The sequence below is a fragment of the Zootoca vivipara genome, chromosome 6 (genome assembly GCF_963506605.1).
Source record: "Zootoca vivipara chromosome 6, rZooViv1.1, whole genome shotgun sequence".
Lineage (NCBI taxonomy): Eukaryota > Metazoa > Chordata > Lepidosauria > Squamata > Lacertidae > Zootoca > Zootoca vivipara.
The window spans coordinates 3,127,558-3,139,745 of record NC_083281.1 but is presented as its reverse complement, the minus strand read 5'-3'; the positions used below and the strand labels follow the sequence as shown (position 1 = coordinate 3,139,745).

The 12,188-nt window shown below is 46.5% G+C and overlaps 1 protein-coding gene across 1 annotated transcript in view; it reads left to right on the top strand.

Annotated features, from left to right (window-relative positions):
• YJEFN3 (YjeF N-terminal domain containing 3) overlaps window positions 1–11,878 on the top strand; it is a 28,905-nt gene extending 17,027 nt beyond the window's left edge. Inside the window, exons 5-6 of the mRNA XM_035120016.2 lie at window positions 5,379–5,529; window positions 11,156–11,878. Coding sequence (XP_034975907.1) covers window positions 5,379–5,529; window positions 11,156–11,355 — 351 coding nt within the window. The 3' untranslated portion in view covers window positions 11,356–11,878. The remainder of the gene's footprint in view (window positions 1–5,378; window positions 5,530–11,155) is intronic.
• The last annotated feature ends 310 nt before the right edge of the window (window positions 11,879–12,188 follow it).

The window sequence follows — 12,188 nt, the reverse complement described above, 5'->3', positions numbered from 1 at the left end:
AAGGCGCGCTTTCCCATAGAAAGCAATGCAAAATGGATTAACCCATTCCAGACTTTTACTAACAACCCCTAAAACAGCAATTGAACATGAATTTTACAGTGAGACCACCGATCCATAAAATGAAAGCAATAAACAATGTACTGCAGTCACACAAGCAATCCACACAGTCACAAAAACAAAACAAAAGGAGCCGCAAAAACAAAAAGGGAAAATAAATAGCAAAAACAGACAAGCCTCAGCGTAACACTCAAATCAGAAGCGTCACACTCAAAACGGAGCATGTTCGGCTTCTGAAAAAAGTTCACAAACCGGAACACTTACTTCTGGGTTTGCAGTGTTTGGGTTCCAAGTTGTTTGAGTACCAAGGCGTTTGAGAACCAAGGTGCCACCATATTTTGGCTTGCTGTTCTTTCAGGAAGTGCGAATGAGGTAGATCGGCCTTTAAATATGAATTGAATCGAATTCCACCCTTTCCCCGCCATCATCAGGGTCCTCACTTTGGATATTGGCATCAGATGGTTGTGGCCTCGCAAATCACATCCTGTTTTATGTTTTAAAAGAGACATGAATCTCCAAGCCTTTTTTAATGACATTTTTGGTTCCTGATGTCCTAGAATCAAATTACAGAGGGAGGTTTTTGAGCATGTGTGTGGCTCAAATCCCGGTTACTTGCTGGTTCCTGGGACGGGCTCCCTAACCTCATAGCGTCATAGACCCTCGCCCTCAGGGAGAAAAGGAAGCTTCCAGCTTCTGTTTAGAACATCTTTGGTATTGCAATTTCTGCTAAATCTCAGTGGAAGCTGAATCCGTTTGCTATAATCTTGTGGCGTTTGGGCTCGGGGAGAAGCCAGCTGCGAGTTAAGTGGTGTTAAAACAAAATGGCAAGAGTCCTTCTGGAGAGCTAAAATTAGGGATCAAACCAAATGTTACTGCTTGGAACCACAGAGAGTGTGCCAGAAATACGTTGGAAGTTTGCTTGCAGACATTTTTTGGGTGTTTTGCAAAAATAAAGAGAGCGCAACGTTGATGAGCATCTGTGCCGGGTTTTCCATGCTCATTTCATGCCGGTTCATGAAATGTCCAGAGGAGGGCAACCAAAATGGTCAAAGGCCTGGAAACGATGCCTTATGAGGAATGGCTAAGGGAGCTGGGTATGTTTAGCCTGGAGAAGAGAAGGTTAAGGGGTGATATGATATCCATGTTCAAATATATAAAAGGATGTCATATAGAGGAGGGTGAAAGGTTGTTTTCTGCTGCTCCAGAGAAGTGGACACAGAGCAATGGATTCAAACTACAAGAAAGAAGATTCCGCCTCAACATTAGGAAGAACTTCCTGACAGTAAGAGCTGTTCGGCAGTGGAATTTGCTGCCAAGGAGTGTGGTGGAGTCTCCTCCTTTGGAGGTCTTTAAGCAGAGGCTTGACGGCCATGTGTCAAGAATGCTTTGATGGCGTTTCCTGCTTGGCAGGGGGTTGGACTGGATGGCCCTTGTGGTCTCTTCCAACTCTATGATTCTATGATTCGTGGCCAGTTTGCTCCCGTATCTCCCCATAAGGAGTGCAGTGACAGCATCCCTGAGGACCAAGTGAAGCTGGTTTTAGGGGATAGGTTATGTACTGAGGTTGGATCCTAGAGGATGCAAATCTAATTCCTCCAATTGCTGTTCAAGCTAGGAGAACGAATCCTATTAACTGTGGATTTGTCTTAATGCGGCCGGCATTTTCAGCTGTACATATCCCCCCCCCAGTATAATCAATAAACATTTCCCAATCTTCTTTAAACGTATGTTCTTCTTCTTTTTTAATTCTCTATGATAAGTCTGCGAGCTGTGCATATTCCGTTAGCTTAATTGGCCATTCTTCTTTAGTCGGGACCTCGCTCGTTTTCTATTTTTGGGCTAATGAAACACGGGCTGCAGTGGTGGCATACATAAATAACCTTTTCTTCTCTTTTTGACACCTGGGGATTTCCATCTGAATTATCCCAAACAGAAAGGACTGTGGTTGTTTTTCTTTTTTAAAAAAAGTACTTTTAAACTCCCCCCCCAATTCATTGTGAATAATTTCCCAATACTATTTTACCCTTTTACAGCTCCACCACGTATGATAGAAAGTACCCTCAACCTCATTGCATCTCCAGCACTTATCCGATTCAGTCTTATACAGCTTTGCAAGCCTAAAGGTAAAGGGACCCCTGGCCGTTAAGTCCAGTTGTGGATGACTCTGGGGTTGCGGCGCTCATCTCGCTTTACTGGCCGAGGAAGCCGGCATACAGCTTCCGGGTCATGTGGCCAGCATGGCAAAGCCGCTTCTGGCAAACCAGAGCAGCGCACGGAAACGCTGTTTACCTTCCCACCGGAGCGGTACTTATTTATCTACTTGCACTTTGACGTGCTTACGAACTGCTAGGTGGGCAGGAGCAGGGACCGAGGAACGGGAGCTCACCCCGTTGCAGGGATTCGAACCCACGACCTTCTGATCGGCAAGCCCTAGACTCTATAATTTAGACCATCAGGTAGTTCTCCTTCAAGGAATAACATGCTGTAAACTTCAGTTTCCAACTCGACGTACTTTTCAGGACCCTGGTCCAGGAGCAGAACAGCTAAGAGGATAGAGGGGAAGTTCTTCCATAGAGAGAGTCTGCATAACCCAGGCTTCCTCAACCTCGGCCCTCCAGATGTTTTGAGACTACAATTCCCATCATCCCTAACCACTGGTCCTGCTAGCTAGGGATCATGGGAGTTGTAGGCCAAAAACATCTGGAGGGCCGAGGTTGAGGAAGCCTGGCGTAAACTGAGCTTAAGGCAAAGCTAGGTTTAGGACATTGGACAGGGACTGCAGAACTAGTTCAGCACCACGGACAGCAGCCTTGCAGCGGAGGCAGGAGATTCAAGTTGTCTCAGCAAGGTATTGAATGGGGCAACTGTGCCCCTGAAGGACCAGGTGCGCAGCCTGGGGGTCATTCTGGACTCACAGCTGTCCATAGAGGCACAGGTCAATTCTGTGTCCAGGGCAACTCCGTCTGGTACACAGGCTGAGACCCTCCCTGACCACAGACTGTCTCGCCAGAGTGGTGCATGCTCTGGTTATCTCCCGCTTGGACTACTGCAATGCGCTCTCCGTGGGGCTACCTTTGAAGGTGACCCAGAAACTACAACTAATCCAGAATGCGGCAGCTAGACTAGTGACTGGGAGCGCCCGCCAGGACCATATAACATTGGTCCTGAAAGACCTACATTGGCTCTCAGTACGTTTCTGAGCACAAATCAAAGTGTTGGTGCTGACCTTGAAAGCCCTAAATGGCCCAGTATCCCTGAAGGAGAGTCTCCACCCCCATTGTCTAGCCCGGACACTGGTGTCCAGCTCCGACGGCCTTCTGGCGGTTCCCTCCCTGCGAGAAGTGAGGTTACAGGGAACCAGGCAGAGGGCCTTCTCGGTGGTGGCGCCCGCCCTGTGGAATGCCCTCCCTTCAGATGTCAAGGAAATAAACAACTACCTGATGTTTAGAAGACATCTGGAGGCAGCCCTGTTTAGGAAGGTTTTTAATGGTTGATGTTTTATAATGTACATGTGCAGATTTATTTCTATCCATTTATTGAATTTATATCCAGCCTTTTCCTCCAAGGAGCTCAAGAACCCTAACCCCCCCCCCAAATCACCCCCACAACAACCCTGTGAAGTAGGGTGAGATGTTAGGCCCCCATGGTCACCCAGTAAGCTTCATGGGGGATTCGAACCCTGGTCTTTCCTAGGTCCTAGGCCGACACTCTCGCCACTACACCACGCTGAAATTGTGTGGGCGCCATCTCCGGATTTGGAACCTGTGAAATTAACTGATTTGCATTCTCCCGTGTTGATAATGGGTGGTTGCGGGTGGCGCTGTGGTCTAAACCACTGAGTCTCCTGGGCTTGCCGATCGGAAGGTCAGTGGTTCGAATCCCCACGACAGGGTGAGCTCCCGTCGCTGTGTCCCAGCTCCTGCCAACCTAGCAGTTCGAAACACGCCAGGGCAAGTAGATAAATAGGTACCGCTGCAGCGGGAAGGTAAACGGTGTTTCCGTGCGCTCTTGTTTCCGTCACGGTGTCCCGTTGTGCCAGAAGCGGTTAAGACCTGCTGGCCACGTGACCCGGAAAGTTGTCTGCAGACAAACGCTGGCTCCCTCGGCCTGAAAGCGAAACGAGCGCCACAGCCCCATAGTCACCTTTGACTGGACTAAACTGTCCAGGGGTCCTTTACCTTTACCTCCCTTTAATAAATAATATTAATGATACAGTGGAACCTCAGTTCTTGAACCGATCTGCTCCCGAATGTCAGAAACCCAGAAGTAAGTGTCCCGGTTTTCGAACGTTTTGGAAGTCGAACGTCCTTCCAGAACGGATTGCATTTGACTTCCTTCAGTGTTTCCACTGTATTAATAAAACACTGCTCTTTTAAAAAAATAAAATAAAAAAGCTATCCATATATGATAAATGGTTTAATGTGTGATGTTTTGTTATCTTTTTATATATGTTTGGAGCTGCCCAGAGTGTCTGGGACAACCCAGTCAGTTGGGCGGGGTACAAATAAAATATATAATAGTAATACAGTGGTACCTTGGTTCTCAAACGCCGAAAACCCGGAAGGTTTCCGGTTCTCAAATGTTTCTCGGAAGCTGAGCGTCTGCTGTGGCTGTCGGCTATTGTTTCCAGGGCACCTGCACCCATCAGAAGCTATGCCTTGGTTTCCAAACATTTCGGAAGTCAAACGGACTTCCAGAACAGATTACTGGTAAGTTTGGCACTTTTGTTTTTGCTGTTTATTTTGTGTTTTTGTTTTTGAGGCTTTTCCAGTTAATGTGTGGAACCCAATTCAGCTACGGATTGATTGATTATGCGACTGCGGAAATGGATAAAAGCCCCCCATCCAAACAATGACTATCATCAGTGCAGGGAAGAAAAAAAGATAAATTTTTATTTTTATCATCTCCAATACTGTCTTATTTATTTTATAGCACAGTACGTAGATCATTGCTTTCTTTTTATGGATCCATGGTCTCGTTAGATAGTGAAATTCATGTTCAATTGCTGTTTCAGAGGTTGTATTTAAAAGTCTGGAATGGATTAATCCGTTTTGCATGACTTTCTATGGGAAAGCGCGCCTTGGTTTTGGAACGCTTTGGTTTTGGAAAAGGACTTCCGGAACGGGTTAAGTTTGAGAACCAAGGTACCGCTGTAATAGTAATAACAAGAAGGGCAGCATTGAGTTTCTTTTTGCACCGTGTTTTACATGCACCTCGGTCGGTAGACCACAGCTTCTTTGTGCACCTTATAAGACTTGGAGAACCCACAACTGCAGGGTTGCGATGTGACACCCCCCCTCTCATCTTCTCCCCTGTGGCAGACTCAGCTGATCAGCGACGCTTACAATCTCGTGATCGACGCCTTGCTCGGAGTGGAAGCCACGCCGGGCGAGTTGCCAGAGCCGTTCAGTACGATCCTGGCCACCCTCAAGCAAATCCGGATCCCTCTCGTCAGCCTGGACGTCCCCTCTGGTATGCTTCCCCTGTTGAGTAAGGTAAAGGTAAAGGGACCCCTGACCATTAGGTCCAGTCGTGACCGACTCTGGGGTTGCGCGCTCATCTCACATTATTGGCCGAGGGAGCCGGCGTAGCGGTCTGCTAAGTTCTACCCCCCCCAAACAAGTCTCTGTCGAATAAGGAGCCCCTGGGGAATCAAAGAGCCCCACTAGGATGCAACTGACAAAACCCCTTCCCTGTTAATGTTAATAATATTATTATTATATTTGTATACCATCCTTCGCCCACAGATCTCAGGGTGGAAACGAAATTTTAAAAAATCATTCCAGTTGCACCTTAGAGACCAACTAACTTTGTCATTGGTATGAGCTTTCGTGTGCATGCGCACTTCTTCAGAAGAAGCGTGCATGCACACGAAAGCTCACACCAGTGACAAACTTGTTTTGTTTAGTCATTTAGTCGTGTCCGACTCTTCGTGACCCCATGGACCAGAGCACGCCAGGCACTCCTGTCTTGCACTGCCTCCCGCAGTTTGGTCAAACTCATGTTCGTAGCTTCGAGAACACTGTCCAACCATCTTGTCCTCTGACGTCCCCTTCTCCTAGTGCCCTCAATCTTTCCCAACATCAGGGTCTTTTCCAAGGATTCTTCTCTTCTCATGAGGTGGCCAAAGTATTGGAGCCTGAGCTTCACGATCTGTCCTTCCAGGGAGCACTCAGGGCTGATTTCCTTCAGAATGGAGAGGTTTGATCTTCTTGCAGTCCATGGGACTCTCAAGAGTCTCCTCCAGCACCATAATTCAAAAGCATCCATTCTTCGGCGATCAGCCTTCTTTATGGTCCAGCTCTCACTTCCATTTAGCTTACAAACTTAGTTGGTCTCTAAGGACACGGGTGGCGCTGTGGGTTAAACCACAGAGCCAAGGGCTTGCCGATCAGAAGGTCGGTGGTTCGAATCCCCGTAACAGGGTGAGCTCCCATTGCTCGGTCCCTGCTCCTGCCAACCTAGCAGTTCGAAAGCATGTCAAAGTGCAAGTAGATAAATAGGTACCACTCCGGCAGGAAGGTAAACGGCGTTTCCGTGTGCTGCTGTGGTTCGCCAGAAGCGGCTTAGTCATGCTGGCCACATGACCTGGAAGCTGTCTGCTGACAAACGCCGGCTCCCTCGGCCAGTAAAGCGAGATGAGCGCCGCAACCCCAGAGTCGTCCACGACTGGACTTAATGGTCAGGGGTCCCTTTACCTTTACCTAAGGTGCTACTGGAATGAATTTTTTTTACTTTGTTTCAACTACGTCAGACCAACACAGCTACCTACCTGTAACTAGATCTCACAACATAGAAATGCAAAAAACCCAACCCTCCCCTAAATACTAAATACATAATAAAAGTAAGAAGACTAAATACAAACAAAGACACTGTGGCCTCTGCGGTGGGGGGAGAGGCTGCAATTTGGTGGCATCTCAGGAGCTCAACAGCAGGGGGCGCTGGAGCCAGTGACAGGCAGAGACAACTCATTCTATTGTTTGTCCCAGTCCTCTTTCCCCCTGCTTTCTATAAAGGAGACAGGGAGACCAGCAAGGGGCGGGGGGAGAGAGAAGGTGATAGGCGGGAACTTTAATTTATCTGTCTCGAATCTTCCAACATTCAGCTTTGCTGCATGTCCGTGAGTCCTAATGTTAGGAGACAGTAATAATAATAATAATAATAATAATAATAATAATAATAATAATAATAATGATAATAATACCCATCTGGCTGGTTTTCTCTATCCACACTCTCCACGACAGGCATCATTTTAGAAACCTCTATCCTCCTGCTTCTTACTTGCCTTTCCCCCCAAAACGAACAAGCCGAGGGAAAATAGCCCAGTTGGTTAGAGCGTGGTGCTGATGATGCCAAGGGCTGCAGGATTCGATCCCAGGTGCATTGCAAGGAGGTTGGACTAGAGGACCCTCAGGGCCCCTTCGAGCTCTCCAATCTGTGCCGGATTTACCTGTAAGCTAAACAAGCTCTAGCATAGGGCCCCACTCTCTTGGGGGCCCCAGAAAATTTAAAGGAGGGAAAAAACTGGATGTACATTTCCAAAATATAAGATAAAAAACAAATCAAGAGAGCCAGCGTAGTAAAATAAAGCCTACATCCAGCAACAGTGTTTTCTGTTGTCTAGGCTCCTGTGATGTAAGTCATGGGCCCCGCCTGCTAGCCTGCTCCCTAAAATATCCCTGGTTTGCTCCTTTCTATATATAGGGTGCCTACATTCTGCTCTTTATCATTCTTAGTAGTTTGCATCATATATTTACACCTATTATTATTTCATGTTCTAGCCAGTTTCTAGAGACTAGATGGTGGCCTTTGTAAATTGCATTTCTAAAAGAACTTCTGTTCTAGCCAAATGCCAATGTGTTTGCATTATTAAGTTTGTTATGAATCAAAAAATCATTTAAAGTTAGAGCTTAATAAGTATTTCACTATTAACACACTTCTTCTGAATTGTATTTCAGTCCAACCAATACCTATTTTGTGATGTGCAAATGGCTTGAGATACCTATTCGGTCCATAAATGACCATATAGCATAGATTCAACACAAGAAACAGCGACCATTTGTGGTTGATAAAGGACAGCCGGACATATAAAAAGGCCCCATTACCTTCAGGAGCTTAGAGCCTCACCAAACCTACTGTGATTCTGGCCTTGTCTGCAATTATTCTGTGAGTCTCTCCACCCACTTGTCTTTTTCTCTAGTTGCGTCCCTGAGCTGAGCCCGACCCCTTGCAAGGAAGGATGCCCCCCGCCTCCCTTCCGACACCCTGCCCAGTTTCACCCCACTGGCCTGGCACAAACAGCAGCCGTCTCCAGAAGCTCTTGGAAGCCCCGTCCGGCAAAAGGGGGGGAGGCATCAGATTCCCCCAACTGAGACATGATGTCATAACCCAAATAGCCCTTTCCCCCCACCCCTTATGTCTGGCTGGACAGAGGCGACCGAGTCTCTGCTTTTGCCATCAGGAAGAGCAAACGAGGAGAGGTGAATCTCAGGAATCTCTCTCTCCGTTCCCTCCTTCCTTTTTAAGTGGCTTTGCCTCGGCAGCACCGTGATGGAGCATAAAGATTTTTGGGAAATTACATTTCCATCTCATCTTTTCTTCTGCAAGCGGCTCAGAGAGGGCTGGCCGGTTCTCTCCTCAATGAATCCCCTTAATAATAATAATTCAGCCACGGAGAAGATGCTCTCTGGTCCCCCTGCTGTTGTTTGGAATATGCTTTTCCCGGGTTGTCTAAGGCAGCACGCCTTCTCAGGGCTAATAATAATAATAATAATAATAATAATAATAATAATAATAATAATTTATTACTTATACCCCACCCATCTGGCCAGACCTCTCCAGCCACTCTGGGCGGCTTCCAACACTACATTAAAAACATAATAAAACATCAAACATTAAAAACTTCCCTAAACAGGGCTGCCTTCAGATGTCTTCTAAAAGTCAGGTAGTTAATTATTGCCTTGACATCTGACGGGAGGGCATTCCACAGGGTGGGTGCCACCACCGAAAAGGCCCTCTGCTTGGTTCCCTGTAACCTCACTTCTCGCAGGGAGGGAACTGCCAGAAGGCCCTTGGAGCTGGACTTCAGTGTCCAGGCTGGACGATGGGGGTGGAGATGCTCCTTCCAGAATTGTTGTTGTTTAGTCGTTTAGTCGTGTCCGACTCTTTGTGACCCCATGGACCAGAGCATGCCAGGCACTCCTGTCTTGCACTGCCTCCCGCAGTTTGGTCAGACTCATGTTGGTGGCTTTGAGAACACTGTCCAACCATCTCGTCCTCTGTCGTCCCCTTCTCCTAGTGCCCTCAATCTTTCCCAACATCAGGGTCTTTTCCAGGGAGTCTTCTCTTCTCATGAGGTGGCCAAAGTCTTGGAGCCTCAGCTTCAGGATCTGTCCTTCCAGGGAGCACTCGGGGCTGATTTCCTTCAGAATGGAGAGGTTTGATCTTCTTGCAGTCCATGGGACTCTCAAGAGTCTCCTCCAGCACCAGAATTCAAAAGCATCAATTCTTCGGCGATCAGCCTTCTTTATGGTCCAGCTCTCACTTCCATACAACACTACTGGGAAAACCACAGCTTTAACTATACAGACCTTTGTTGGTATACTCTCCCCCAAAAGGCAACCTGATATTATTATTATTATTATTATTATTATTATTATTATTATTATTATTATTCCCTGCCCAGGGGACAGGGCTGCCCAAGCCACTCTGGGCGGCTTCCAACATATATAAAAACCTAACAAAACATTATGCCTTGAAAGCTTCCCTATACTTCAGATGTCATCCTCGCTGAGAATCCTGTGTTGCAGGGGTTGGTCTAGATGACTCACGGGGTCCCTTCCAACTCCTCTGCCGTTCCATTCTTCTAGGCAGGTCAGGGTGAGAGGCAGCGTAGGTTCGACTGAATTGTAGGTTAGGCTAAATCGTCTGAGGGTCTAAAATATTTTGTGGTCCCCCCCCCTCCCCAATTGGTTGAGATGTCAGGCTGTTAGGTCACGTTTTTGCGGCAACGGAACTGAATATGCAGAGGCCTTGGTACAACATTCAGGACCCGAAAAGGGAATGGGAGATTTATAGACAATATTTAAAAGAACAGTGTCCGCATATTAAGACTTCAGAATGCTTTGAATAGCTCTCGGGATTGACGAAATAAATATAAATCAATAAAAAAATTGTCCAGGAGCACTTTAGAGACCAACTAAGTTTGTTCTGGGTATAAGCTTTCGGGTATCTGAAGAAGTGTGCATGCACACAAAAGCTTTATACCCAGAACAAACTTAGTTGGTCTCTAAGGTGCTACTTTATTTCGTCTGCGTCAGACCAACACGGCTACCTACCTGAATCTCAGGATTGAATAAGGTATAAAGAACACAAATAAGATTTAATAAAGACTAAGTTTATTGAAAAATAGAGGCAAGTAATTAAAGAAACAAAGAACCCATATCAAGGACACGGAGCAATGGATTCAAACTTCAAGAAAGAAGATTCCACCTAAACATTAGGAAGAACTTCCTGACAGTAAGAGCTGTTCGACAGTGGAATTTGCTACCAAGGAGTGTGGTGGAGTCTCCTTCTTTGGAGGTCTTTAAGCAGAGGCTTGACAGCCATATGTCAAGAATGCTTTGATGGTGTTTCCTGCTTGGCAGGGGGTTGGACTGGATGGCCCTTGTGGTCTCTTCCAACTCTATGATTCTATGATTCTAAGGAAGTCAGAATTTGGTGGCTGAAATATTTTTGTGTATTCACAATATAATGTTCTATTTTCTTCTTTATTTTTTATTTGTAATAGATGTTGGTTTTTTCTTTTCTTTTTCTTTTTCTAAGTATTCTTTGTGTGTCTATGTTGCTTTTAAATCAATAAAGTCTGAGGTTGTTGTTTTTTTTAAAAAAACAATCCCACATTCAGTGTCCTCGGCTCAATAGAACCTGCATGTCCAGGAGCAGTCTACCCCCTAATGCCATGGGCAGAGAACAGGGGAGGTGGGGAGAGAGGGGCGACCTCTGTGGGCTTTAGACGGTTCGATCCAGGAAGCCACTTCTGATTATCTTTGTCCTCTCTCTTCCCTGTCCGCCCCCCCCCCAACCCCTTTCTTTTCAGGCTGGGATGTGGAGATGGGCAGCTCCGACGGAATCAGTCCCGACGTCCTCGTCTCCCTGGCTGCTCCCAAACAGTGCGCCACGCGGTTTGTGGGCAAGCACCACCTTGTGGCGGGCCGCTTCCTCCCTTACGATGTGCAGAAAAAGTTCGAACTGAATTTCCCCGAGTACCCTGGCACAGATGACGTGGTTTCTCTTTAAGGAGAAGGAAGCTCGCGGCCATGCCGGGGGGGGGGAGCGGTTCCCGGAGTTCCTTTCCCGCATCGCGTCCCCCCAAAAGCCCCATTTGCTTCTCCCAAACGGCGAGAGGTTGGGTAGACGCCCCTGAGAACCGACGAATTCTGCGCCTAGACTTCTGGAAATGTACAAACCGTAGCTCGGGAGGCAGGTGCCGTGGTGCCGTTTGAGCCCAATCTGGGAGACTACAGATTTTGCCCGCTCCCGATCTCAGAAGAATCACTCCCAGCTGCACGCAAGGAATTAAGAGATGCCTCTTTGGGGGAAGAGGCATTCCCTCCCGGAACTGAGGGAATCCCTCTTCTTAGGTCAGGGATACAGTGGTACCTTGGTCCTCAAACTTAATCCGTTCCGGAAATTCCGTTCCAAAACCAAAGCGTTCCAAAACCAAGGCATGCTTTCCCCTAGAAAGCAATGCAGAATGGATTAATCCGTGCCAGACAAGCCCTGAAACAGAAATCTAGTAGAAATTGGAGTTCTTGCGAAAGTCCAGAAATAAACGATAAATTACAAGAACTCAGGCTACCTTTGTTTATTATAAGTAATATAACTTTGTCTTTAGAAAGTTACATGTATTCCTGAAATAAGGATTATTATTTTTTTAAGATGATTTATTATTTAAAGCACAGACAAGCTATCTTTGTACATTATAAGCAATTTAACTCTTTATTTAACAGAATGTAAGTTTGATGTAAGGTTAGTTACTCACAGATATACCAGTTATGTTCATTTAAATATAGTCTCTGTCCTTTACATATGATAAAACTTTATGTTTAGAGAGTTGAATGAATTTTCAT